The 24814-nt window shown below is 43.6% G+C and overlaps 1 protein-coding gene across 2 annotated transcripts; it reads left to right on the top strand.

Annotated features, from left to right (window-relative positions):
* Positions 1-1137: 1137 nt before the first annotated feature.
* On the top strand, positions 1138-24448 carry VPS33A (VPS33A core subunit of CORVET and HOPS complexes). Of its 2 annotated transcripts, XM_064578309.1 has the most exons (14): positions 1138-1294; positions 2917-2982; positions 3649-3776; positions 4662-4848; positions 11216-11332; positions 12490-12664; positions 13467-13660; positions 15009-15135; positions 16023-16090; positions 16652-16789; positions 19153-19290; positions 20172-20307; positions 20945-21113; positions 21902-24448. In XM_064578309.1, the coding sequence occupies exons 1-13, from the start codon at positions 1193-1195 to the stop codon at positions 21073-21075; spliced, it is 1707 nt and encodes a 568-aa protein (XP_064434379.1). In that variant the 5' UTR covers positions 1138-1192; the 3' UTR covers positions 21076-21113; positions 21902-24448. The 2 variants fall into 2 exon arrangements, with proteins under 2 accessions (XP_064434379.1, XP_045743686.1); XM_045887730.3 differs by lacking the exon at positions 20172-20307.
* The last annotated feature ends 366 nt before the right edge of the window (positions 24449-24814 follow it).

A 24814-nucleotide genomic window follows, 5' to 3' on the forward strand; every position in this document is an offset into this window, starting at 1 on the left:
GTCTGAGGAGGAGAGTTTATCAGCCTGGTCTTGCTCATTTATACTCATGCATGCTTGGGATTTCACTAGCCTTGAGCATTTCACCTCCTAACTGTAAGTTGTGGCCTCATTTAACAGTTCATGACAAGGCCTGATGAGCTCAACATGTATTCGCACAGATGGTGCTAAAATAATACACATTTTCAGCTGGGCAAAAAGCCTGCACATGTGACAAGAATCTGTGATACAGGTTGAGAACCACTGTGAAAACCGGCTTGAGAAATAGGGCGTGGAAGTCTGCATGAGTGGAAACAAGTTATTTTAAAATCTAAACGGTTTTGATGAATCGTAGAATTGAGAGTACAAGTGTGTATATATGTATCATTGATTGATTGCTTTTCTGCATCCTCCCCAAATTCTGCTCTTTGCTTACTCAGAACCTCATGGTAGTTGTTTAGTGAGCCCTTTCTTCATAATATAGAGTGTATATATAGAATTGAAAGGAGCCATCCACTCGAAGACCCAACATTTTCAAGCCTCTTTCACATCCCAAATAGTCAATTTCTACCCTCAAAGTATTGAAACGCACATATCCTCCTAAAACAATAGTTATTAAGCAATTAAGTTCCAGGCACCCTTCTGAGCTTTTAATATGAAACATGATGTAAATTCCATCTTTTTGATCCTCACAACTCACAAGGAAACAAACGATTTTTACTGATGCAGTGGGAACTGGATTCCACGTGGGACAGTATTTGTGTGAAATACCAGGCAGTGGCAGTTTACCAGGAAGAGCTAAAGAGACGTCACATGACAGATTCCCTCAGCCGCTGTCCTTTTTTGTAAAGTTTAGCCTACAAACTAAGAGAGCAAAGCGAAGGGCTTTCTGATTGCTACAAAAGATTTCCATTATAGCGGGTATGCTTGCTGCTAAGAAGAAAGAGTAGGGTCCAGTCCCCGTCTCTCAACTCATTCTCCGCGCCCAACGACTCCTGGACTGAGGGAGGGTCCGGATGGGGCCGGGGGTCTTGGGGGGGGAAGGGCGGAACCCACGGGGAAGAAGGAAACCGCGGAGGCTAGGGCCGGGAAAGACAGCGGACGTCGGCCCATTCCAGTTTCCGGGTTTGCGTGCTGTCAGCGCCTCGGTCACGTGACCGCGCCGCCACGTGACCGCGCCCGTGGGCTTAGCCGGAAGAGGGGGCGGTGGGGCAAGATGGCGGCGCACCTGTCCTACGGACGAGTGAACCTGAACGTGCTGCGCGAGGCGGTGCGTCGCGAGCTGCGCGAGTTCCTGGATAAGTGCGCGGGAAGCAAGGTGAGGGACGGGAGGCGGCGACAGTGCTCTCCAGCCGCCAGTCCGGCCTGGTCTGATCCGGTGCCTGACCGCCTGAGCTCCAGGTGTCCGAGATCCCGAGGAGGGGAACAGGTGGGACCAGTGAGGCGGGGAGAGGGACCTGACGGTGGGTCCTGAGGCACACAGTCCACAGAGTCGGCGTGGCCTAGCAATTGTTTTGTTGCAGCAGAGGAAGCCACTGTGGTATCGCAGTCCCTCGTGAACCACCTATGTCAGGTGCCCTTCAGATCCAGAGGGGCAGGTCTGGTGCCCCCTGAGACCCGGACGCGTGGGGCGGGTCCGGCCCAAGGACGTAAATGGTACATGCATTTCAGCGATCACGCGTGTCGTTGCATATCGAACCATCGAAAGTCTCTGAAGCTCCAACATCTTACAGTCTGCTGCTCACACGGATTATGAAAGAAGTTTAGAGTTATCTGAGGTTTTAACGTGACCGTCCTGAGGATTGTTTCTCCTGTTAGACGTTTACCACCGCTCAGCTCACAACTGAGTGAGAAATTGTATATCAGAGACTTGATAGGATTTCTTCTAAGCGGTGTCACCTTTCTCCTCTCCCCTTAGGATTTATCAGGCCCCCTTACGTAATTGGCAGTACAACTCCGAAAAGAAAACGAAAACTGGGGAATCTCAAGAATCAGTCGTAGAAAGAATAGAACCCCAGGAGATAGAGTGGGTACTAGCAGCCATGAGAGAAAAAAAAGCAGGCTAAGTCCTAGGTGCCCAGTTCAGGCTCAAGAAATGATACTGAAATCTGAATTAGATCATGGATTGGATCAATGTCAGTATTCTGGATGTAATATTGTACTCTGGTTTTGCAAAATGTTACCATTGGGGGAAACTGGGCAGAGCATACAAGGGCTCTCTATTATTTCTTACAAATAAATGTTAACCTACACTTATCTCAGTAAAAATTTCAGTTAAAAAAGAGAAGGGAGCACCTGGGTGGCTCAGTCAATTAAGCGTCAGACTCTCGATTTCTGCTCAGGTCATGATCTCAGGGTCATGGGATCGGGCTCCGTGTTGGGCTCCAAGTTGGGCTCCGCACTCAGCATGGCGTCTGCTTGAGATTCTCTCTCTCCTTCTCCCTCTGCCCCCCCTCGCTCCGTGCACTCACTCACACTCTCTCTCTTTCTCTCTCTCTCCCAAATAAATAAAAAAATTTTTTTTAAGATTTTATTTATTTATTTGACAGAGAGAGGGAACACAAGCAGGGGGAGTGGGAGAGGGAGAAGCAGGCTTCCTGCTGAGCAGGGAGCCCGATGCGGGGCTCGATCCCAGGACCCGGGGATCACGACCTGAGCCAAGGCAGACGCTTAACGACTGAGCCACCCAGGCGCCCCCCAAATAAATAAATCTTTAAACAAAAAAAACAAACAAAAAAAATCAACAGTAGCATCACTTGTCCAGATACTGGTTTTTCTTTAGACCTATAAGATATGAATGTGGTTAGAGCCAATTAAAATTTTTGTTAATTCAGATTTTGAAGCAAATATTCCTACTACGTATGACTGCTGTTTTCTGTGGGTGTTGTTGAAATTCCTGACATTAACCATAACGAGAGTATTTCTCCTCTCCTCCTACAGGCAATAGTTTGGGACGAGTACCTCACAGGACCATTTGGCCTGATTGCACAATATTCATTACTGAAGGTAAATGAGCTATTTGGGTTTTGTTCAGGCATTAATAATTATAAACTTCAGCAATAATAGGATTTTACATTTTCTCCCGAGTAATTGGCAAAGCTCTTTGGTCTTTATAGACAGTGATACTAATGCATGTCTAACATTCTTTTTTTTTTCTTTTAAGATTTTATTTATTTATTTGAGAGAGAGAATGAGATAGAGAGAGAGAGCATGAGAGGGGGGAGGGCCAGAGGGAGAAGCAGACTCCCTGCTGAACAGGGAGCCTGATGCGGGACTCGATCCCAGGACTCCAGGATCATGACCTGAGCCGAAGGCAGTTGCTTAACCAACTGAGCCACCCAGGCGCCCAACATGTCTAACATTCTTTATACAGTGGTCCATTGGCCAGTGATTTTATGCTGATCCTAATTCTAGGGAAATTACTAGCCTTGTATTATGTGACCATTACTTAGTGTCACTGACAATTCCTCATGTGAGAGTCATTTGAATTCAGGTGCAGTAGCAGTGACTTAATCCTGAAACTTTGTCCTTTATACATCTGACTTTGGGGAAACTAATTTTGCTAATCAAGTAATAATGTCATTTGGCTGGGAGTGTTAATGATGTCTGAATCTGGATAGGATAGGTGAAGTTCAGGGTTTTTGTTAACCTTTTGTGTATGTGTTTTCCTAGGAACATGAAGTGGAAAAAATGTTCACACTTAAAGGAAGTCGTTTGCCCGCAGCTGATGTCAAAAATATTATCTTCTTTGTCAGACCCAGGCTAGAACTGATGGATATAATTGCCGAAAATGTGCTCAGGTATCTCTCAGAGCTTATGTTTGGTCCAAAAGAGGTTGGTCCTTCTCATGGTTTTAACGTCCTGAGCCTCTTATTGCAATTCCTCATCTTGCCAGTGCATGAAAAGGTGGTCTTTTAGAAAACAGGGCAGGCATGAAAGAACATAAGACGGCAGATGGGAAACTCGTGAAGTTGGTCAAACAGTTGGAGAAGGGGGGCAACATATAACCCCATTTTTTAGGACAGCTAAAATTGAGACCTATATCAATAGAAAGGACTCTGATTACAAAACCAAAACCCCTAATGGTTATTTTTCAATACTCTCAATATAGTGTGCTTGAATTTCATAAGCAAAATAAGTATGAACTGATTAAAATTTAATATAGCATCCAATCTGTAGAGGAAGTTCTCAGCCCCATCTGCACTCTGTGGTACAGTTGATTGATATGGCCCTTAAGATCTTAAAAGCATATGGGCTATTTTGGGAAGTCCACTGTCAAGGAGACTAGACCTGGGAGTCAAGAGTGATCTTCCATTTTCCTGTAAGACTGTGTCACTGCATTGGTGGGGTTAAAGAGTCATTTGTTTTCAGTAAGACACAGATATCCTGTTTCAATAAACCTGAGAGCTTTAAAGCCCCATAAACGGTTTAAGAGAAAGCTAGAAAATGCATCACGAAACACTGGCTGTGAATCAATGCCTCTTTCCTGTCACGGAAAAAGAGAGCAAAGGAGCAACTATATAACAATTGGAATCTGGAAGTCAATATGTGTATGTTTATCCAACCAGCATTTATTTAGTGCGTGCTGTGTGCCAGGCCGCGGGCCAGGCGCTGGGAATAAAATAAGTGAAATAGACTACGACTCGTAGGTGCTTGTAATCTAACAAATGTTACTTCATTTGCAGTGAAGACAGACGTGGTCCAGCAAGAGATTTCCACATTTTGTTTGTGCCGCGACGTAGTTTACTGTGCGAACAGCGGTTGAAGGATCTGGGTGTTCTGGGATCCTTTATTCATAGGGAGGAGTACAGCCTCGACCTCATTCCATTTGATGGGGATCTCTTATCCATGGAATCGGAGGGTGCATTCAAAGTAAGTTTGACATTCTCCTTTTCAATGTCAGACTTTGATTTTTGTCGTATTTGTGAGCATGACCGTGTCAGCGATCCTGTTTTCATTTGCATTTCTGTGATTGCCGTGAAGCTGAGCCTCTTTCCATATGCTTATTGACATTTAAGATTTTTCTCTTCAGCACATCTTCAGCTTGTTCTTTTTTGTTGCCCATTCTTTCTTTTTAAGGGATTCTTTGTATATTCTGGACACGAGTCACTGTAGTTATAGAAGCGGCAAGTACGTTCTCCCAATCTGTGATTTGTCTTTTCATTATGATATCTTTTATCCTGTAGACATTTCCCATCATAAAGTGCTTTATTTATTTATTTATTTATTTTAAAGATTTTATTTGTTTATTTGACAGAGAGAGACACAGCGAGAGAGGGAACACAAGCAGGGGGAGTGGGAGAGGGAGAACAAGGCTTCCCGCTGAGCAGGGAGCCTGATGCGGGGCTCAATCCCAGGACCCTGGGATCACGACCTGAGCCGAAGGCAGACGCTTAACGACTGAGCCACCCAGGCGCCCTAAAGTGCTTTATTTTTGTAATAGCTTTATTGAGACATAATTCACATGCCATAAAATTTACCCTTTTACAGTGTGCAGTTCACTAGTTTCCAGTGTATTCAGAGTTGTGCGACCATTGCCACTGTCTCATTGTGGAACATTTTTCTCCTTTCAGAAAGAAACGCTCTGCCCATTAGCAGTCACCCCCTCTCTCCCTCCGCGGCTCCTGGCGTCACTAGCCTGTTGCCATCTGTATGGATGATTCTGGAGATTTCTTATCAATGAAATCATGTAACACGTGGTCTTTTGTGTCTGGCCTCTTTCTTAGCATCATGTTCTCGACGCTCATCCACGTTGTAGCAGGTTATCAGTCCTTCATTCCTTTTTATTGTCAAACAGTATTCTGTTGTAATAATAGCCCACATTTTGTTTATCATTCATCTTTAGTGGACAGATGATGGTTTTTCACCTGTCGGCGATCATGATGCTGCGAACATTCTTACAAGGTTTTGTATGTACATGTGTTTTCATTTCTCTTACATATACCTTGAAGTAGAATTGCTGGGTCATACGGTAAAACTCTGTGTTTAACATTTGGAGGAGCTGACAGACTTTTCCACAGTGACCGCACCATTTTCTGCTCCCACCAGAGATAGATAAGGGTTCCAATCTTACAATCTCACCAACACATTGTTATCTGTCTTCTTGAAGTTTGCCATCCTGGAGAGTGTGAAGCATTATCTCATTGTGGTTTTGATTTGCATTTCCATAGTGACCAGTGATGTGCTTCTTGGCCATTTGTATGTCTTCCTTTAAAGAAATGTCTATTCTGATGTGTGGTGCATTTGTTAAAGTGGGGTAGTTTATCTTTTCATTAGAAGAGTTGTAAGAATTCTGGAATGTTCTGGATGCAAGTTCTTTATTGGATACATGATTTGCAAATATTTTATCCCATTCTGTGATTTTTTTTTCACTTGGTAAAAGTGAAACACAAATTTTTTTTTTCAACCCAGAATTTTTCATTTTAAAGTTCAGTTTAACTGTTTTTCCCTCTTGTTGCTTTTGCTTTTGGTATCCCATCTAAGAAATCGTTGCTTAACCCAGAGTAATGGATTGACCCTTATGTTTTCTTCAAACAATTTTATGGTTTCAATCTTACATTTAGGTCTTTGAGCTATTTTAAGTTCACTTTTATCTGATTGAGGTGGGGATCCAGCCTCGTTCATTTGCATGTGGCTGTCCATTTGTTCCAGCACCATTCGCTGGAAGGTGGTACTTTCCTCATTGAATTGTCTTGGTGCCCTTGTTGAAAATCCGTCGTCCATAAATGTAAATGTTTGTTTCTGATGTCGCAATTCTATTCCATTAGTCAATATGCCTGTCTTTATGCCAGCACCCTCCTCTCTCAATTACTGTGGTTTTGTAGTAAGCTTTGACACTGAGAGGTAGGAGTCTTCCAAGTTAAAGTAGTTAAATATATCACTTTTATTCTTTTAGTTTGTGTTTTTCGAGTATTATTAAATCCCTCTACACCCTGAAGATATAGGAAATCTTATATTTTCCTTCGAAAGTCTTGGAAGTTTTGCTTTTTAAGAAAAAAAAAGGTCAGGTGTTTAGCTTGAATTGTGTATTTGTGTGGAGTGTGTGGTGTGAGGTAGAGGCTCATTTAGTTTTTTCCAGATGGGTAGCCAGTTGTTCCAGCCCTGGTTTTCTCCACTGCTTATTTCCCACATATGTTTATAGTAAATGTGCACGCCTTTGTTCTCCAGAACTAAGAGTTTTCTTGCAAATGTAAGTTTATGTATTTGCTTTATTTACCATCTTTATTTCAAAGAACACTTTCTCTCATAAGAATATTACTTTATCTTTAATAAAATGATTTGAAAGTGTTTTTTGTTTTTTTTAAGATTTTTTATTTATTTATTTTTTGACAGAGAGACAGAGAGGGAACACAAGTGGGGGGAGTAGAAGAGGGAGAAGCAGGATTCCCACCGAGCAGGGAGCCCGATCCCAGGACCCTGGGATCACGAGCTGAGCTGAAGGCAGACGCTTAACGACTGAGCCACCCAGGTGCCCTTGAAAGTTTTTGAGAACGTTATCCTTGCACAATGATTTCTTTGAGTAAGAAAGGGTACAGAGTGAAAAGTAAGCCTCCCAGTGCTCAAACTGCCAATTCCCTGTCAGCAGCAATCACTATTACTAATTCTTTTTTTGATGCTTTATGTAGCTACAGCTCATAATATATATAAAATACCCTCCCCACTTTATACAAATGGTGGCATAAACCATATAAGTTTGGTATCTTGCTTTCTTCTCTTAATAATATTATCTCAAGATCATTTTCTACCATATGTGAAAATGCTCCTGTATTTTTGTTTGAAGCTGCATACCGTTGCATTGTTCGGAGCTACCATGATTTATCAAACCAGTCCCCTTCTGTAGGATATGTCAGCGGTTCTCATCTTGTGCTGTTGGAGGTGGTGAATAACCCTGTACGTAGGTCACTGTGCATGTGGGCCCTGTAACTGTAGACTTTTTTTTTTTTTTTTTTTTTTTATTTGAGAGAGAGAGTGAGAGAGAGAGAGCACAAGAAGGGGGGGAGGGTCAGAGGGAGAAGCAGACTCCTCGCTGAGCGGGGAGCCTGATGCGGAACTCGATCCCGGTACTCCGGGATCATGACCTGAGCTGAAGGCAGTCGCTTAACCGACTTGAGCCACTCAGGCACCCTGTAGACTGTTCTTTACTCTCTTTTGACATTTGTCTTTGGACTTTGCTTATGGTAGTTTCTGCCATGCGTGTTTTTCAGTGCACTCACATTTGTCCATATTTTCCCTACTGGTTTGCTTATACGCTGAATCTCATCCAAAGATGGTATAGACTACCCCCATGCCAACATTTAAATGAAAAATTTCAGACATACACAGAAGTTGAGAGTTTGACAGGGAACACCCATATACCCATCACCTAGATTCTGGAATTACCATTTTGCTCTATCTGTTTCATCGTATAGCTGTAATGGAATGCCCACATGTCATTAATTCATGTCTCTGTAATTAATGTGAATTGGTAGCAGCTGAGGAAAACTTGTCCCGGCATGCCAGACCCTGTCCAGAGGAGAGATTTCCTGTTTGTTTTTCTGATGATTTGCAAAAAAAGGACAGAATTATATTCTGCTGGGAATCTCAAGCTCTTGGTTTTGTAAGTTCACCTCAGATTCTGTTTAGAAATCAGAGATTTTGCCTGGGTGGTAAAGCTGAGAATTCCACCTAGTGCGAAATTCAGCCCCAATTTCTGGTGGAGTTGACGTAATTTTACATATTTATGTGATTTTAAACAATGAGCATAATTTAGTGATTTTTGGCATCAGAAGGCACATGTAGATCTTTCTATGCTTTGGGGATGTGATTAAGATCTTCTCCATCATTGTTCTGTATAAAATGTGGGAATCAGAGTTCACCCTGTTGAATGCTCAGTAACAGTGATTAATGTATCATGCTCAGTAACAGTGATTAATGTATCACAGCCTTCATACGTACACATAAAAATCAGTGTATATTAACCTGTTTCCTTTATAGAAACTGTTGGCTGTTCTATTGTGTAGGCATGTGGGATTTGGAGGTCAAAAAGTATTTAAATGTTAACAGTATTAGCATTTGTCCCTCCCAAAATGTCCTCCTGGCTTAAAATTCCACAAGTGCACAATAGAGTTGGGATATTAACACAAATTATCACTCCACCGACACTTACATTAGAGCAAAAAATTCAAGATTAGTATCTGTTTTTAACTTTTAAATCTTTTTTAAAAGATAGCCTTATAAAAGGAATGTCTGGGGTACCTGGATGGCTCCTTCGGTTGAGCATCCAACTCTTGATTTCAGCTCAGGTCATGATCTAAGGGTCATGAGATTGAGTCCCATGTCAGGCTCCATGCTCAGTGGGGAGTCTGCTGGAGATTCTCTCTCTTCCTCTCCCTCTGCCCCTTCTCCCATGCTCGCTCACTTTCTCTCTCTCTAAAATAAAAATAAGTAAATCTTAAAAAAAAAAAAAGGAATGTCTATAGTAATACAACTTTTTAAATTAAAAGTAATATGAATGCTGGGGCACCTTGCTGGCTCAGTCTGTAGAGCATGCAACTCTTGATCTCTCGGGGTTGTGGGTTTGAGTCCCATGTCAGGTATAGAGATTACTTAAAAACAGAATCTTAAAGGAGCACCTGGCTGGCTCAGTCGGTTAAGTGTCTGCCTTCGGCTCAGGTGGTGATCTTGGGGTCCTGGGATTGAGCCCCACGTCAGGTTTCCTGCTCAGCGGGGGTCTGATTCTCCCTCTTCCTCTGCCCCCCCCCCACTCATTCGTGCTCTCTCTCTCTCTCAAATAAATAAAAATCTTAAATAATAATAGTAATATGAATGCTATTTGGAGAGATGTTCCCTAATATTTTTTTTCTTGAATTTTTATCTTACTTCTGCTCCAATCAGGAGTTTTAAGTAATTTTGCCAGAAAGTGTGTCTTCAGACATTTTTTTTTCACCTTTCCTATTCAGTGAAATATTAAAATACCCCAGACTTGGAAGAGCCATCATCTGGCAGGGCTTCCAGTGGTGACCAGATACTCCTCACAGTGTCTTCGGGGAGTGCTCAAGTGCTCCACTCTGTCTTCCCTAATCCCTTTGGTATCCTTTCCCTCCTGGCTTTGGAGACCAGACACATTGGGTGGGTGGGTGGAGAGCAGGTGTCTGGTGCGATGTACCATTTTGACTTATTATTTCTTTTTGTGGGGAGGCAGAGGGAGAGGGAGAGAAAGAATCTTAAGCAGGCTCCACACCCATCACAGAGCCTAATGTGGGGCTCGATCTCACAACCCTGAGATCATGACCTGAGCCAAAATCCAGAGTCAGACGCTTAACCGACAGCCACCCAGGCGCCTCATGTACCATTTGACTTATGAGGAGATAATGATTGTGAAAAATATACAAACAATTCCAAATAATAAAAGCTACCATTTATTAAGCACTTACTATATATTTCGAGTGCTGGGATTTAATGTTTTACATGCATTTTCTTCATTTACTCCTTACACCATGTGGAATGTACTCCCTTCTACAGATGAGTAAATTGAGCCACACAGAGGTTATGTAACTGGCCTAGGGAGCAGCTGGTAAGTGGCACAGAGGGGCTCAGATCAGGGCGACCTGAGTCAGTGTCAGAACTGAGCATTTCCCCTCTCGCTTCCCAACTGGCTTTGTGTGTATTTTGTTGGCCTTGATGAAATATACCTTATATATTTTATAGAGTAAAGTGTATTTTCTGAAAATGAGATCAGACTCTAAATTTCGTTCAGCTACCCGTTTTCACTCCTCAACATGTTAGGACCTTTGTTATCAGCATATATGAAAATCTCATGTTGTGAAAACTGCTAAGTATTCTGTTGTGTGGTCCTCTGGCACAAAGAATGTGTGCCTTTGTGGGTATTAGCATGTGGCCTTCCCAGAGTGCCCTCCCAAAGTCTGCACTCCCCACAGGGAGCGAGAGAACCCATTCTCATTGTCTGTCTTTGTTAATCAGTTTACTTGAGAGTCGATAAATAAGAAGAATTGGTGTGGCTGGTGAATACTTTTCTTCCAGAAGGCTCTGCCAGGTGCTTCCACAGCTGCATCCCAGTAGCACAGCTGTTGGCCTTGTGTTCTTGACTGCCAAGTAGCAGCTTGACAAAACGGTCTTGTGTCCCCAGCTTTCCAGGCAAAGTGGAGGAAATAAGGGGAAAGTCCCAGGGCCAGACAGAGGCAGGTACCCAGCAAGCACCCAGTGACTGGGGCCTAACAGTAACCACCCTTTCTCCCCACAGGAGTGCTACCTGGAGAGTGACCAGACGAGCCTCTACCACGCAGCCAAGGGGCTCATGACCCTGCAGGCTCTGTATGGGACAATCCCCCAGATCTATGGGAAAGGAGAGTGTGCCAGGGTAAGAAATGGTGCATGTTTCTGGGGTGAAGGAAGGGGTGGGGTGCCCTGGTACCCAAAAGGGGAGCAATAGGAAGCTATTTACAAACAAGTACAGTCAATCCTATTTATGTGTGAATTCACCTGATTGCTGAAATGTACTTGTAACCCCAAATCGATACTTGCAGTGCTTGCGGACATGTCAAGAGTGGCAAAAAATTTGAGCCGCCCGCTGTGCGCATTTCCAGCTGACGGCCAGTACAGCGATGCTCTGCCTTCTTGTTTGGTCTCTCAGGCGGTAAACAGGTGTCCTTTCTGCCACTATGTAGGGCCATGCACTACCTAACAGCGCGTTTTTTGCATTTTTGCGCTTTCTCTTGGTGATTTCACTGTTTCACGTGGCCCCAAGGGTGGTCCTGAAGCACTGCCCGTGTCCCTGAGCTCAGGAAGGTCGTGATGGGCCTTTCCGAGAGAATACCGTGTTGCCTCAGCTTCCCTCAGGCGTGAGTGATGGTGCTGTTGGCAGTGAGTTCATTGTGGGTCAATCAACAAGCTATAGGAAATCAAGTGTCTTTAAATAGAAACACACGTAAAACAAGGTTACACGCTGATTAGTTGATAAAAACCTTGTGACCAGAGGCTCGCAGAAACCTAACCCTGTCTCTGCCCTACAGCAGTGACTCAGGACTGACTGGCTGGGTCCGTGCTCATGGCCACTTTACAGGAGTCCCTCACATAACGCGAACAGACTGCATCCGCCTTCTCATGCCTCGAAGAGCAGTGGCTGCCATCAGAGCACATGCGTGGTGGGAGTGGGTGGCCAACACAGACGCTTTTCTCTGACTGCTTATTTCTGATCAGTCTCACCCTTCCACAGTTTCTCTCCTTTTTAAATTTTTTTTTAAAGATTTTATTTATTTATTTGAGAGAGAATGAGATAGAGAGAGAGAGCATGAGAGGGGGGAGGGTCAGAGGGAGAAGCAGACTCCCCGCTGAGCAAGGAGCCCGATGCGGGACTCGATCCTGGGACTCCTGAGCCCAAGGCAGTCGCTTAACCAACTGAGCCGCCCAGGCGCCCTCTCCTTTTTAAATTTTTTGATTGTCTTTCTGTTTTTAGCTACATTTTAAACTAGGCTATTTCCCAGGAAAGTCCCACCTGATCCAATGTTTTTTTTCCAGCAAGTGGCCAATATGATGATCAGGATGAAGAGAGAGTTTACAGGAAGCCAAAATTCGATATTTCCTGTTTTTGATAATCTCTTGTTGCTCGATCGAAACGTGGACTTATTAACGCCTCTCGCCACTCAGCTTACATATGAAGGACTCATTGATGAAATTTATGGCATTCAGAACAGTAAGTAAAGTGACCTCTGTGTTTCCTGAAAAGTCATTGGATAGAAATCTCCAAAAGGTCTTTTTTTTTAGGAGATGCTTTCTTAAATTAGAGGATATTTGAGAAAATACAATACTGACTTTTGGCTTTCAGACACCAGATTAAACAAAATCCAAGCAAAAACTGCTGTTGTCTGTCCCACGAAAGCTGGCCGGATGCTTAGTGTGCAGGCCTCTGCTTGTCCCTGTGAACCGTGGCCCTGGGTTAGATGTAGGTGGCACTGCGGTTTGGAGAATGCAGACCCTCGTGGCTGGCGGTTGTTGGGAAAGCTTGTTGGAGAGGTGGCATTTGCACTGGGTTTGGGGAGGGGTAGATGTAGAGGGCCACAGCGAGTGGCAGGCCTCATCAGAGACACAGGGATGCTGCTGTGGACATTGCAGTGGGGCGTATCCAGGGAAGGGCCGACACTCGAGGTTGGAGACACAAGATGGAAGATGGGGGAGGCCTCCTAGCGTTTAGGTGTGACAGATCATTAGGTCAAAGTTCACAAACATGTTGGTTTGGTTTTGGCCCACACCATGCTTGTTTATTTCTGTCAGCATTTAAAATTTCAGAAATGTTTAATAATAGTCCTGATGTATTTCTTTATGATCAAAGCGTACTTTGATCGTGGAAAAATCAAAACCTTAGTATTATATGCCATTGTTTCCTAAAGCTAGCTTGCTTCTCTCCTGAGTTGGAAAATCCTGTTTTGTGCCCGGCACTTTGATCCGTTCTTCCAGTAAAGGCACACGGGTGCTTGCTCCCTTCCACTGTCGTTCAGGTTATGTGAAATTACCTCCGGAGAAATTTGCACCGAAGAAGCAGGGCGATGCTGGGAAGGATCTCCCCACGGAAGCAAAGAAGCTGCAGCTGAATTCTGCAGAGGAGCTCTATGCTGAGATCCGAGACAAAAACTTCAACGCGGTGGGCTCCGTGCTTAGCAAGAAAGCAAAGGTCATCTCCGCAGCGTTTGAGGTGAGGCGCTTTGGCTGCGTCGTGCTGCAGCTCTGGGTCACAGGCTAGACGCCCCCCCCCCGCCCCCCCAAGGAGAGGAAGAGCCTCTGGGCTTCGGTGCAGGTGCACATTTCTCTCCTAACGTGCAGGGTTTCTTTTGGAACTTGTTCCCAGGCCCCATGACAGAACGTGTACGTTGCCTCCTTTTTCTGCAGGGTGGCAGGAGCAGTGTTTGCGGTTTACAGGCTTTCGTCAGAAATACTTGTGTTACCTTTTCCTTTTTCGTTATTTCCTACCTCACTCAAGAGGAAGCCGGCTGTACTATAAATAAAAGATCCTCTAGAATAGAACTTGCGGTTTTGGGTGAAAGCTCTAAGTTTAGGCGCTTCATTATCACCTCCTGCCTCCTCTTGCCTGGATGCTCGTTTACTCTTGGGTGAGCTCATTTTGGAAACAGGAAAATTCAGTAAGATGATAAACTCTGAATGTTTAGACTTTGGAAACGTAAACTGGGGGAATTTTTGAAAACGAATGTTGCACCGAGTATGTATTTCTAGATTTCATCTTTCTGAGGGATTATATTCATTCATTGATTTTCACATTTCTGAAGTTACATTTGGTTTACATGATTCAGTTTTGCAAAAAAAAAAAAAAAAAAAAAAATCCCATCACTAAGCGAGGTTCACTTTGTGGACGATATTCAAGATTGAGATTCAGCAGTAAGAATGCGTTGTTGTTTTTTTTTATTATAGAGGACACTTTTTGCTGTTTACATTTCCCTCTTAACATAATGTTTTTGTTTTTTATTCAGAAGTATTTGTGGGTAACCTAATAGTGCCCCCACAAATACTCAGATGCCCCCAAATACTAATCACGATAGGAACCCGGGCATAGGAGGAGAAAACCTAATATGTTTGCTCTCTGAAGAACTAACACAGTAATCAGGCACCATGAACTCATCTTCTCTGTTTTTCTTGTAATGGCGGAGCTGGGTTTGGCCTGATTTATTTGTATTCCATTCTTTTTTCTACTTTGATATAAATTATACATCCTGTGAGCAACACACAGAGCAGAGCACTTAAAAATAAAATACCTTCGGGGCACCTGGGTGGCTCAGTCAGTTGAGTGTCTGCCTTCGGCTCAGATCGTGGTCCCAGAGTTCCGGGATCGAACCCCGCGCTGGGCTCCCGGCTCATTGGGGAGCCTGCTTCTCCCTCTCCCTCTGCCCCTCTGCCCTGCTCGTGCTCACTCTCGCTCTCTCTCAAATAAATAAATAATATCTTGAAAAAGAAGCAGAATAATTCTAAAAATAAATTAATAAATAAAATATCTCCCCTGCTTGATGGGTCTGCCATTTCCCCCATTTCAGGAAAGGCACAATGCTAAGACGGTTGGGGAGATCAAGCAGTTTGTTTCCCAGCTGCCCCACATGCAGGCAGCAAGAGGCTCACTTGCAAACCACACCTCGATTGCTGAGTTAATCAAAGATGTTACCAGTGAGTATCCTTTGGAGTGATGATTTTCATCGGGACTGACTTGCATGCATACTCTGATGCCAGGGTCACGGGCACCATGATACCTCCTTGGGAAAGACAGCTCTATTTGAACATTGTTTGTCATTCTGTGTTAATTAAGTGCATGCATGTTCATAGTTAAGTGTGTTTCATTTGTGGTTAACTCAGTTTTTCCCCGTTATTAATATAATCCTAAGACAAGATATTTGGAATAGTGATAAGAGAAAAAAAAACTCTTCTGTAAGTTTGCCACCATAACGAGGCTCTTTTTTTCTCTAGTTTTTTCCCCTCTTATTAAGGGTTCATCAGAGCAATGTGATGTTTCTGCTTTTGTTTTTGTTTTTCCCTTGAAAACTTCCTGCAGAATTGGTAGAGAGATCATATGTTGAGTATTTTGAAAGAGCTCAGAAGATGTGTATTAAATCAAAGACGAATTTATTCATAAAACATGGGTGCCGTGTATTATGAAGTCTACTTTGAATCTGAAGTAAAACATGGTGTTGGAAAATCAGTCCTTTGCTTTCCCGTTAATAGGAAGCAGTTAAAATGGGGTTGAATTTGATGATGATAGTGAAGTGCTAGGGAGATTAGCTTTCCCTGGTACCAAGGCTAAATTCTTGGGATCTGTGTTGAGTCCTAAGGACAGCAAAGGGGTACAGTGGCCAGCTGCATGTCGATGTAATTTAGGAGCACAGGGTTGTAGGGTTTTCCATGTTTTAGAAGATTGTTTTCAGATGACAGTTTGAGCCTCTTGCTTGCTTGCGTTTTTGTGCGTCTTGTTTCTTAATTATCTTCTGTGTAGAAAAGCACACTGCTCAAATCAACATTTATTTAATTTCTAAGTTGCAAATTTGCTAATTACATTTTAGCTTCTGAAGACTTCTTTGATAAACTAACAGTGGAGCAGGAGTTTATGTCTGGAATAGACACTGATAAGGTATGTGAACAGTAAAACTAGCAAATCACTGGTGATTTGTCAAACGTCAGATTATAGCTAGAAAAGCAACCGTGTTGATTCCCATGCCTTGCCGAGGCATTTTTAAGAGCAAGTGCAAAATGTGGAAGTCCAGATTTCTCCAAGTCATGGGTAGTTAGCATTGCTCTCCAGCCCCTGAAACCAACCATCTTTAAGGCCTGTCGTAGATAAATGAAGATATTTGCTTTCTGAGGGACCTGCTCATATAATTCCTGTAAATATCCACCTCTATTAATACATTTAAAATTATGCAATTTCTGGAAATTCCTATTTTCTAGAAAATCTATTTCCCAAGAAAGTTCCTATTACTTTGCGGCCAATAAATCGCTTCTATTATTGAGACAGACATGGTCACAGATGCCCCAGACATTCAAGAACCTCTCAGAAGGCTGTCTGCTGTGTTCAGACAGGCGGTTGCATTGTCTGAGTGTGTCCCCCACTTTGAAAAATAATCGTAAATACCAAGTTTGTTAGGCCCCCAAACTGGATGCTGGGATACATACCTATATATTTTGTTTCCAGATCAATAGTTACATTGAAGACTGTATTGCCCAAAAGCACCCGCTGATCAAGGTGTTAAGGTTGGTTTGCCTCCAGTCCGTGTGCAATAGTGGACTCAAACAAAAAGTGCTGGATTATTACAAAAGAGAAATTCTCCAGGTCAGTAGATTTCAAATTACTAATTTACCAAAGGAGGAAACATCTTTTAAAAAAAGTACAGCTTAAAGCTCCTATTTTGGTGTATTGTTTCCACTGTCTTTTAAATTTTTTTAACACCTAGAGGGGATTGTCCTTGGTATCCATCACTGTTTACTGTGGTTGCATAATAATAGTTAATGTTTATTGAGCATTTACTATGTACCAGGCTCTAGTGAAAGAGCTTTAATGTATTCTTTTGTTCAATCCTCACTACAGCCCTGTGAATTAGATACTGTTATCATCCCTATTTTATGGATGAAAAAACTGAGGCACAAGGTCGTTTTGTAACTTGCCCCTGGTCACCTGGCTAGTGAGTGGCAGAGCCAGTGCCAAAACCCAGGGAACTGGGGTCTGGTGCCCTTGCTCTTAACCAGATTGCATTTGATGGAGGAAGGGACCTTTTTGCAAATTTTCTGATGATAATCCCTTAGCAGACGTACATAAATTAAGCTTGTTTTACTTCACGATTAGGAAAAGGCCACCATTATTTAAAAAATTCTCTCCTCTGTTTGAAAATGTCTCAGGTAGTATTTACTTGCTACCACCAGCCATAGTTAAGTACATTGTTACTAAAACTAAATGCTCAAATTTTTTTTTTGGTATTTTAAAAAAATTACATAGGTAACACATGCATTCTCATCGTATAAGATTCAAATAAGGCGAAGCATCTGGAGCAACATGTGATCCTTCCTGCACCTCACTCACACCCCCATCGCCCTCCCCAAATAGGACCAATGGCAACAGTTTGGTCTGCTTCCAGACTCCCTTGTTTGCATTTACAGACAAAGAATATTCACACTCACAGACTGTGGGGTAAGACTGGCTGGATCCATGTCCCAGCTCTGTTACTAAGTAGCTGCGTGACCTTGGGCAAGTTATTTAAACGTCTCTGTAAAATGGAGATAGTAATACCACCTAGCACGCTGGGTTAGAATAAAGAGACTGAGTTAATGCACGTGTGACAGGCTTGCAACAGAACACTGCCCCCCCTCCCCCAGAAAGTGTTATGTAAGTGTTGGCTATTACTATTATTATTTACTGTATCTTTTTATTTTTATTTATTTTTTTAAAGATTTTTAAATATTTATTTGAGAGAGAGAGAGCACAAGCAGGGGGAGCGGCAGGCAGAGGAAAAGGGAGAAAAAGGCTCCCTGAGGAGCAGGGAGCCCGATGCGGGGCCCGATCCCAGGACCCCAGGATCATGACCTGAGCTGAAGGCAGTTGCCCAACCAGCTGAGCCACCCAGGAGCCCCTACTGTATCTTTTTTTTTTTTTTTTTTGAAGATTTTATTTATTTATTCATGAGAGACAGAGAGAGAGAGAGAGAGAGACAGAGGCAGAGGGAGAAGCAGGCTCCCCGCGGAGCAGGGAGCCCGATGCGGGACTCAATCCAGGGACTCCAGGATCATCACCTGAGCCGAAGGCAGTCGCTTAACCAACTGAGCCACCCAGGTGCCCCCCCTACTGTATCTTTTTAAAAATAGAAATAAAATCCTACTGTATAAAGTATTCTATTACTATACTTTTTGTCCTTAAGAGTATATCCAGGGGCACCTGGGTGGTGTAGCCGGTTGAGCATCCAGCTCTTGGTTTCAGCTCAGGGTGTGATCTCAGGTTCGTGAGATGGAGCCCCACGTGGGGCTCCATACTCAGTGGGGAGTCTGCTTGAGATGCTCCCTCTCCCTCTGCCGCTTCCCCTGCTCGCGTGCACACACACATACCCTCTCTCTCTTTCAGATAAATATTAAAAAAAAAAAAGAATATATCCAGATCTTTCTTATCGGAATGTATAGATCTGCCTCATTCTTTTTTTTTAAGTATCAAATTATATCCCATATAAAATATATATTAATTTATTTGATGCTCACTTAAGTTGGGTCCATAAATTCTGACTTTAAAGTAAAAACTGTAGGGGAGCCTGGCTGGCTCAGTCTGTTAAGCAGCTGCCTTCGGCTCAGGTCATGATCCCAGGGCCCTGGAATTGAGCCCCACATCGGGCTTCTTGCTCACGGGGGAGCCTGCTTCTCCCTCTGCCTCCCCCCTGCTTGTGCTCTCTCTCTCTGACAAATAAATAAATAAAATCTTAAAAAAAAAATAAAGTAAAAACTGTAAATCAGTCTTTGAAGCAGTGAGCTGGGTTAGTTGTAATGGGCAGGCAGGTCTCATCCTCCACGCTGCCCCTATGCCCCTAGGAAGTCCTTCCATGGATTTGGGTAACATGCCCCACAGTACATACTAAATCCATTTGTTGGAAGTGCTCTTTTTAGAAAGTGGCAGAAACTCTTCTCCTGATCTGACATCAATCCGAACGCCTTGTCTTGCAGACATACGGCTATGAGCACATATTGACCTTGTACAACCTAGAGAAGGCTGGCCTGCTGAAACCACAGATGGGGGGCAGAAACAATTACCCAACAATCCGGAAAACGCTACGCCTCTGGATGGATGATGTGAACGAACAGGTGAGACACACCCCTCCACTTCAACTCAGTTTACCTACTGGTTAACGGTTTATCGTGGCCACCTAGGCTACTTGATTTATACATCCACCTTGCCCTTTCTAGAATGGTTTTCTAATGTTTTTTAGAAAGTAATGCATTCACGTATCATATCTGCCAGAATTCCAGCAGGGAACAAAGGGCGCTCTGACGCCGGGGAGTTTGAGGGGAGTTTCTTAAGATGTGGGCAGGGTGGGAGCCGGCAAAAGGCCTGCAGTGGGGATTCCTTACCAGCCTGGGCCCGAGGGCAAGGAGAGGGAACTGTTGCAGAAACCTGTTCCAGAACTTGAAGAGAAGAGCTGTGTGGAGAGGCCATCTGACAAGACGAGGGATGAGAGGCCTCTGGTGAAGAGACACAGCCAGTCTCCATCAGTGTCACAGAGAGGAAGCTGGGGCTGTAAACCCCTGACCTCACATGCTGCCCACTCTCCAGTTTCCATCTCGTGCCTCCCATTGGCCAAACCCAAAGAGGGCGTGGGAGCACATTGGCATAGAGCCTACAGGTTTGCCTCCTGGACACAGAGCACGGGGAGGGGGACGGGGGTGGTGGTGAAGAATCTGGAAAATGTCCAGCACGTGTGGTAAAAATGTCGGCCATACAAAAATAAGGCAAACAGTGAAAAGTCAGGTTCCCTCCACATCTCAGCATGGTTTTCCCTCAGAAGGAACCACTGTAACCAGTTTTTTTAATCTATCCTTCCAGGAAGATTCTGTGAATCTGCAGACCTTTTAACATAAATGATGCATATTTTATACCATTGACTTCCAAAGTAGAGTGTACTTTGCCTTACATTTATTGTTGAGTCCAGTTTTTCTAAATTTCTTTTTCTTATTTTCTTTTTTAGACTTTCATAGGAACTTTATCAGGCTGCCTCCTGCAACAAAAGCTAATAATTAAAGTCTCCTCCACCAGTGGCAAAATCGGATTATCTCCCCCCCAGGGGTGGAATATAGAAACTCTTAATTTCTATGTTGTACAGGGTAAACAGTATACTAGTTCTCTTCCCTGTTCTGACCTGCCTCTCCCCACCCACCCTAACCACCACTTAATACTATATCTTGAAGATCCCTCTGTGATCTACCTCATTCTTTTTTGTAAGTTTTTTTTTTAATTGCTACATAGTGGTTTTGCAGATAAACCTTAATTTATGATTAACAGATTTCTCTTGATAGAAATTCAGGTTGTTTCCAGTCTTTTGCTAGAACAGACAGAGTTGCAGCTAATACATCTGGGCTTTGGTCTACTCTGGTGGACAAGCCCCTCTGTAGGAGAAATGCCTGGAAGTAGAATGACTGAGTTCAAGGGATACGCACGTTGTTGCTCAGCTAGAGAGTGCCGGCTTTCCCTCCAAGAAGTTTCTTGCCAAAGCAAATAACAGCATTTCATGGTCAGTACCTAGAGATGCTTTGAGTGGCTTTTGCAAGATCTGAGTTGAAAGTGAACCTCAGGCAGCTAAGAATCAGGCCAAGCTGGGGTGGATCGGAGCAGGACGTTGCTGGAGTTTGTGTTTCTGCCTTCAAAGCCAAATCACATAATTTTGGGTTACCCAGAAGGCCGCTGTTCAGGGGCTCTATGTCTCTGTATCTACACACTTTTCCCCCTTTAATTATTTAACAGAATCCCACGGACATATCGTATGTGTACAGTGGTTATGCCCCTCTCAGCGTGCGGCTGGCACAGCTGCTCTCGCGGCCTGGCTGGCGCAGTATCGAGGAGGTTCTCCGCATACTCCCAGGGCCCCACTTTGAAGAACGGCAGCCGTTGCCCACGGGACTGCAAAAGAAACGTAAGTCAGTGGCCAGGATCTATAGCAGTTACGCGCTGCTGCTGTGGTTTTCGTGGACTGTGCAGTTGCTTTGTAAAGTACATCTGTAAGGTACGCAGGACTCAGAGTCCCGTACACCTCTTTTGTTAGTTGCCAGTGTGTAGTGTAAGCACTAGAACCCATCATTCCCTCAGGAGTAGCAGCTTTCAACCTCGGGGTTGAGATCAAAATCATATTCCTGAGTTTCAAAGGAACTGTTTGTACCAAGACACAGTTAACTTTTTTTTTCTTATATATGATGCCATGTTTGTTTGTTTTTAAGATTTATTTATTTATTTTAGAGAAAGAGTGAGAGTGAGCAGGGGGAGGGGCAGAGGGAGAGGGAGAATCTCAAGCAGACTCCCCACTGGGCTCAGAACCCAACTCAGGGCTCGATCCCAGGACCCTGAGATCATGACCTGAACTGAAGGCAGACACTTAACTGACTGAGCCACCCAGGCGCCCCAGTGATGCGGGTTTTTTTTTTAAAGATTTATTTATTTTTAGAGAGAGAGAGGAAGAGAGCACACGTTCGAGAGTGAGTGGTGGGAGGGGCAGAGGGAAAGAATCTACAAGCAGACTCCTTGCTGAGCGCGGAGCCCAACGCCTGGGCTCGAACCCACGATCCATGAGATCGTAACCTGAGCTGAAACCAGGAGTTGGATGCCCAACCAACTGAGCCACCCATGTGCCCCCATGATGTAGTTTTTTAAGACATGGGAGGAGAAGCACCCATAATAATTCTTAATTCTGAAATGTTTCCCTTTTAGGTCAACCAGGAGAAAACCGAGTCACTCTGATATTTTTCCTTGGGGGCGTAACCTTTGCTGAAATCGCGGCCTTGCGATTTCTCTCCCAGCTGGAAGATGGAGGTACAGAATATGTCATTGCCACCACTAAGCTAATGAATGGGGCCAGCTGGATAGAGTCTCTAATGGAAAAACCTTTCTAGGCTGATCAAAGTCGACTTGAAAGAACTGCAAAATAAACTGCTCCTTTGGAGAAGCTGCCAAAAGGAAGTGAAACCCCACTGAAGAGTAACAGAAGAATACAGAATTTACTTCGGGGGTCAGCCTCTTCAATTACACTGTTTTCTCCTTTCTGCTTCTCTTTTGTGTTTCTAATTTCTTGAAGAAAAAGAATAGAAGAGAATCCACCTGGCTAACAGAAACACCAGTTGTTCATGTTCTAAGCTCAGGGTCTTCCTTAGAGACCTCTGGCAACGTATTAAGGATGGTGGGGATGGATAATCTTATACAGCTGCACAAATGAGGTCAGTTCTTAAAATAGGAAGGCAGAGACTGATGGGTAAAAATGAAAAATGGGAAGTCTAATCCCTAATAAATAGTGCTTTCTTGAAGGCACATCATGCCTGGGGCAGTGGCTGGGTGTTGGGGCAAGAGCTGGTCCTGTCACTGAGTTGAGATTTCTTTTTCCTGCAGAGTATGGCACATTATATTTGGTGTCCTCAGCCTCTGTCTTAGGTGATCACTAAGGCAAGTGTTGATTCCTTCTGCTTTCAATTCCTCTGCTTCTATAAAGCAAGAGGGGTGGAGGGACTTCTTTCTCCAAATCAAAGTTCATCTGACCAGCTAAATTTCCATGGGTCTCATACTTATCAAGGGCTTTTTACATTGAGGAACGTGAGGATTGGGGAGCAGCTTCCTGAGAATTTTCTTAAACACTATTCAAAGACACTTTCTGAGCACACGTGCTGTTCACTCCACGACGTTTCCATGGCAGATGCCTCCACTGAGGCGTCGGTTTTCTTCCCCACCCATCATGGGCCCCAGCACCAGCTGGTCCCACCGTGAACAGCAATGACTCTTGCTTCTTCAGCATTTGGCGACACCACCTCCACAGTAACTGTCGCATGTACTTCTCCACACTCAGCCTCTTGCATTTGTTTTGCTTGGAAACATACCGCTCCATTGCAGTCCCTGGTCTGGTGACCTCAGCCTTCTCTGGGACAGCTCATCGATGGTCTTGGAGTCCAGCAGTGCAGCTGCTCCTGCAGGAGACGGTTAGCCTGTGGGGCAGAGGAGCAGGGTATTGGTCGAGAGTCTGGAAACCTGCGTGTGTTCCTTACCTCCCTCCTGCTCCATCCTAATATCTGGAAGTTAAATCCAAGAAGGGGACCAAATGGATGGCTTTGTAGCCCTTGCCCAAGTCTCCCCTTTGTTGGGGGATCAAGGTCAGCATCCCTCCTCAGGGGAGGTGTGGCCTCTGTTGTTTATCAGTAACCACATGTTTTATTCTCATTTTGTTTCGTGAGTGAATTTCTGGTAGCACATTGCATGCTATGAGTGAAAGAGAAATTCTATAATCAAAAAAAGCTTTCTTTAAGAGTGAGGAGTAGAAGAGGTCATATTTAAGAGATCTGCTTCTCATGCATTCAATTTGGCCTTGACATTCAGTATTTGGAAAACGGTCTTTAAAAAAACTATGCCTATTTTAGAAAATCCTTTTTTAAATACTTGTTATTCCAGGGAGATTAGTTTATACCTTCCAGCCCCAGCTGTTGTCAGCCTCAGCCGCCTAGAGAATGAAATCCACCCTGTCCCTCAAATGTTTTTGGCTCATGGGATTCAATTCAAGTCTGGTCAGGTCTCCTTGGCTGGGGTTTTTGTCCTATGAACAGATACTCAGTTGTGTCTCACGTGTCTACATTCACTTGGGAATTTATACTTGCTTGCTCAGAGCATAGTTAGGTCAGCTCCTAAAATGCATTTAGCAGAAGACTTAAAAACATCAATTGCTTCATTTGTATGCAAATAGAAAGTGGTGGATAATTATATATTATACGCCTTTGTGTAAGTTCACTTAATACTTGAAGTGGCCTTTGTCTCGAAGGAGTATGCCCTTACTGAGAAAGGGTATGTGAATGGTACATTTATTCCTAGAGAGGGCGGATTGTTTACATCATGTCTGGACTTTTGTCTAGTTAGGTAGACAGTCCTGCCACACCGGCAACTCCATAAAAAAGAAGTCTATGTAGATAAAGAAGTCTACATAGGCACTGTTCTGTGTCTTACTATACACTTTTGAATTTAGCCAACAGAGAAGTATTTGAATTGTAGTTTAACTGTAGAGCAAGAGAATACAGGCATACAGAGAGATATTGTGGCTTTGGTTCCAGACCACCCCGATAAAGTGAATGTTGCAATAAAGCGAGTCAAATGCATGTTTTGGTTTCCCAGTGCATATAAAAATTATGTTTACACTATCTTGTAGTCTCCTAAGTGTGCAATAGCATTGTGTCTAAAAAAATGTATATTCCTTAATTAAAGAATATGGTTAAAAAATGCTAACCATCACCTGAGCTTTCAGTGAATTATAATCACTGATCACAGACCACCATAATCAATATAATAATAATGAAAAAGTTTGAGATACAAGAATTACCAAAATGTGACAAAGTTAGCAAACGCTGTTGGGAAAACAGCGCTGACAGACTTGTTCAACACAGGGTTGCCACAAACCTTTAATCTGTAAAAACTGCACTATCTGCAAAGTGCAGTAAGATGAGGTGTGTCTATAATGGTTAAAAGGAGGAATATTAGGGGGGTGGGAGGATGGGTTAGCCTGGTGGTGGGTATTTAGGAGGGCACATTCTGCATGGAGCACTGGGTGTTGTGCACAAACAATGAATCATGGAACACTTCATCTAAAACTAATGTTGT

The sequence above is a fragment of the Mirounga angustirostris genome, unplaced genomic scaffold, assembly GCF_029215605.1.
Source record: "Mirounga angustirostris isolate CCGP_5_RB_7025 unplaced genomic scaffold, mMirAng1.0.hap1 SCAF_14, whole genome shotgun sequence".
NCBI lineage: Eukaryota > Metazoa > Chordata > Mammalia > Carnivora > Phocidae > Mirounga > Mirounga angustirostris.

Bases quoted from the DNA above. Each gene is read 5' to 3' on its own strand.
- VPS33A (XM_045887730.3), top strand. From the start codon at position 1,193: ATGGCGGCGCACCTGTCCTACGGACGAGTGAACCTGAACGTGCTGCGC. The intron at 15,136-16,022 runs GTGAGTATCCTT...ATTACATTTTAG, and splicing joins GTTAATCAAAGATGTTACCA to CTTCTGAAGACTTCTTTGAT. The intron at 21,114-21,901 runs GTAAGTCAGTGG...TTTCCCTTTTAG, and splicing joins CACGGGACTGCAAAAGAAAC to GTCAACCAGGAGAAAACCGA.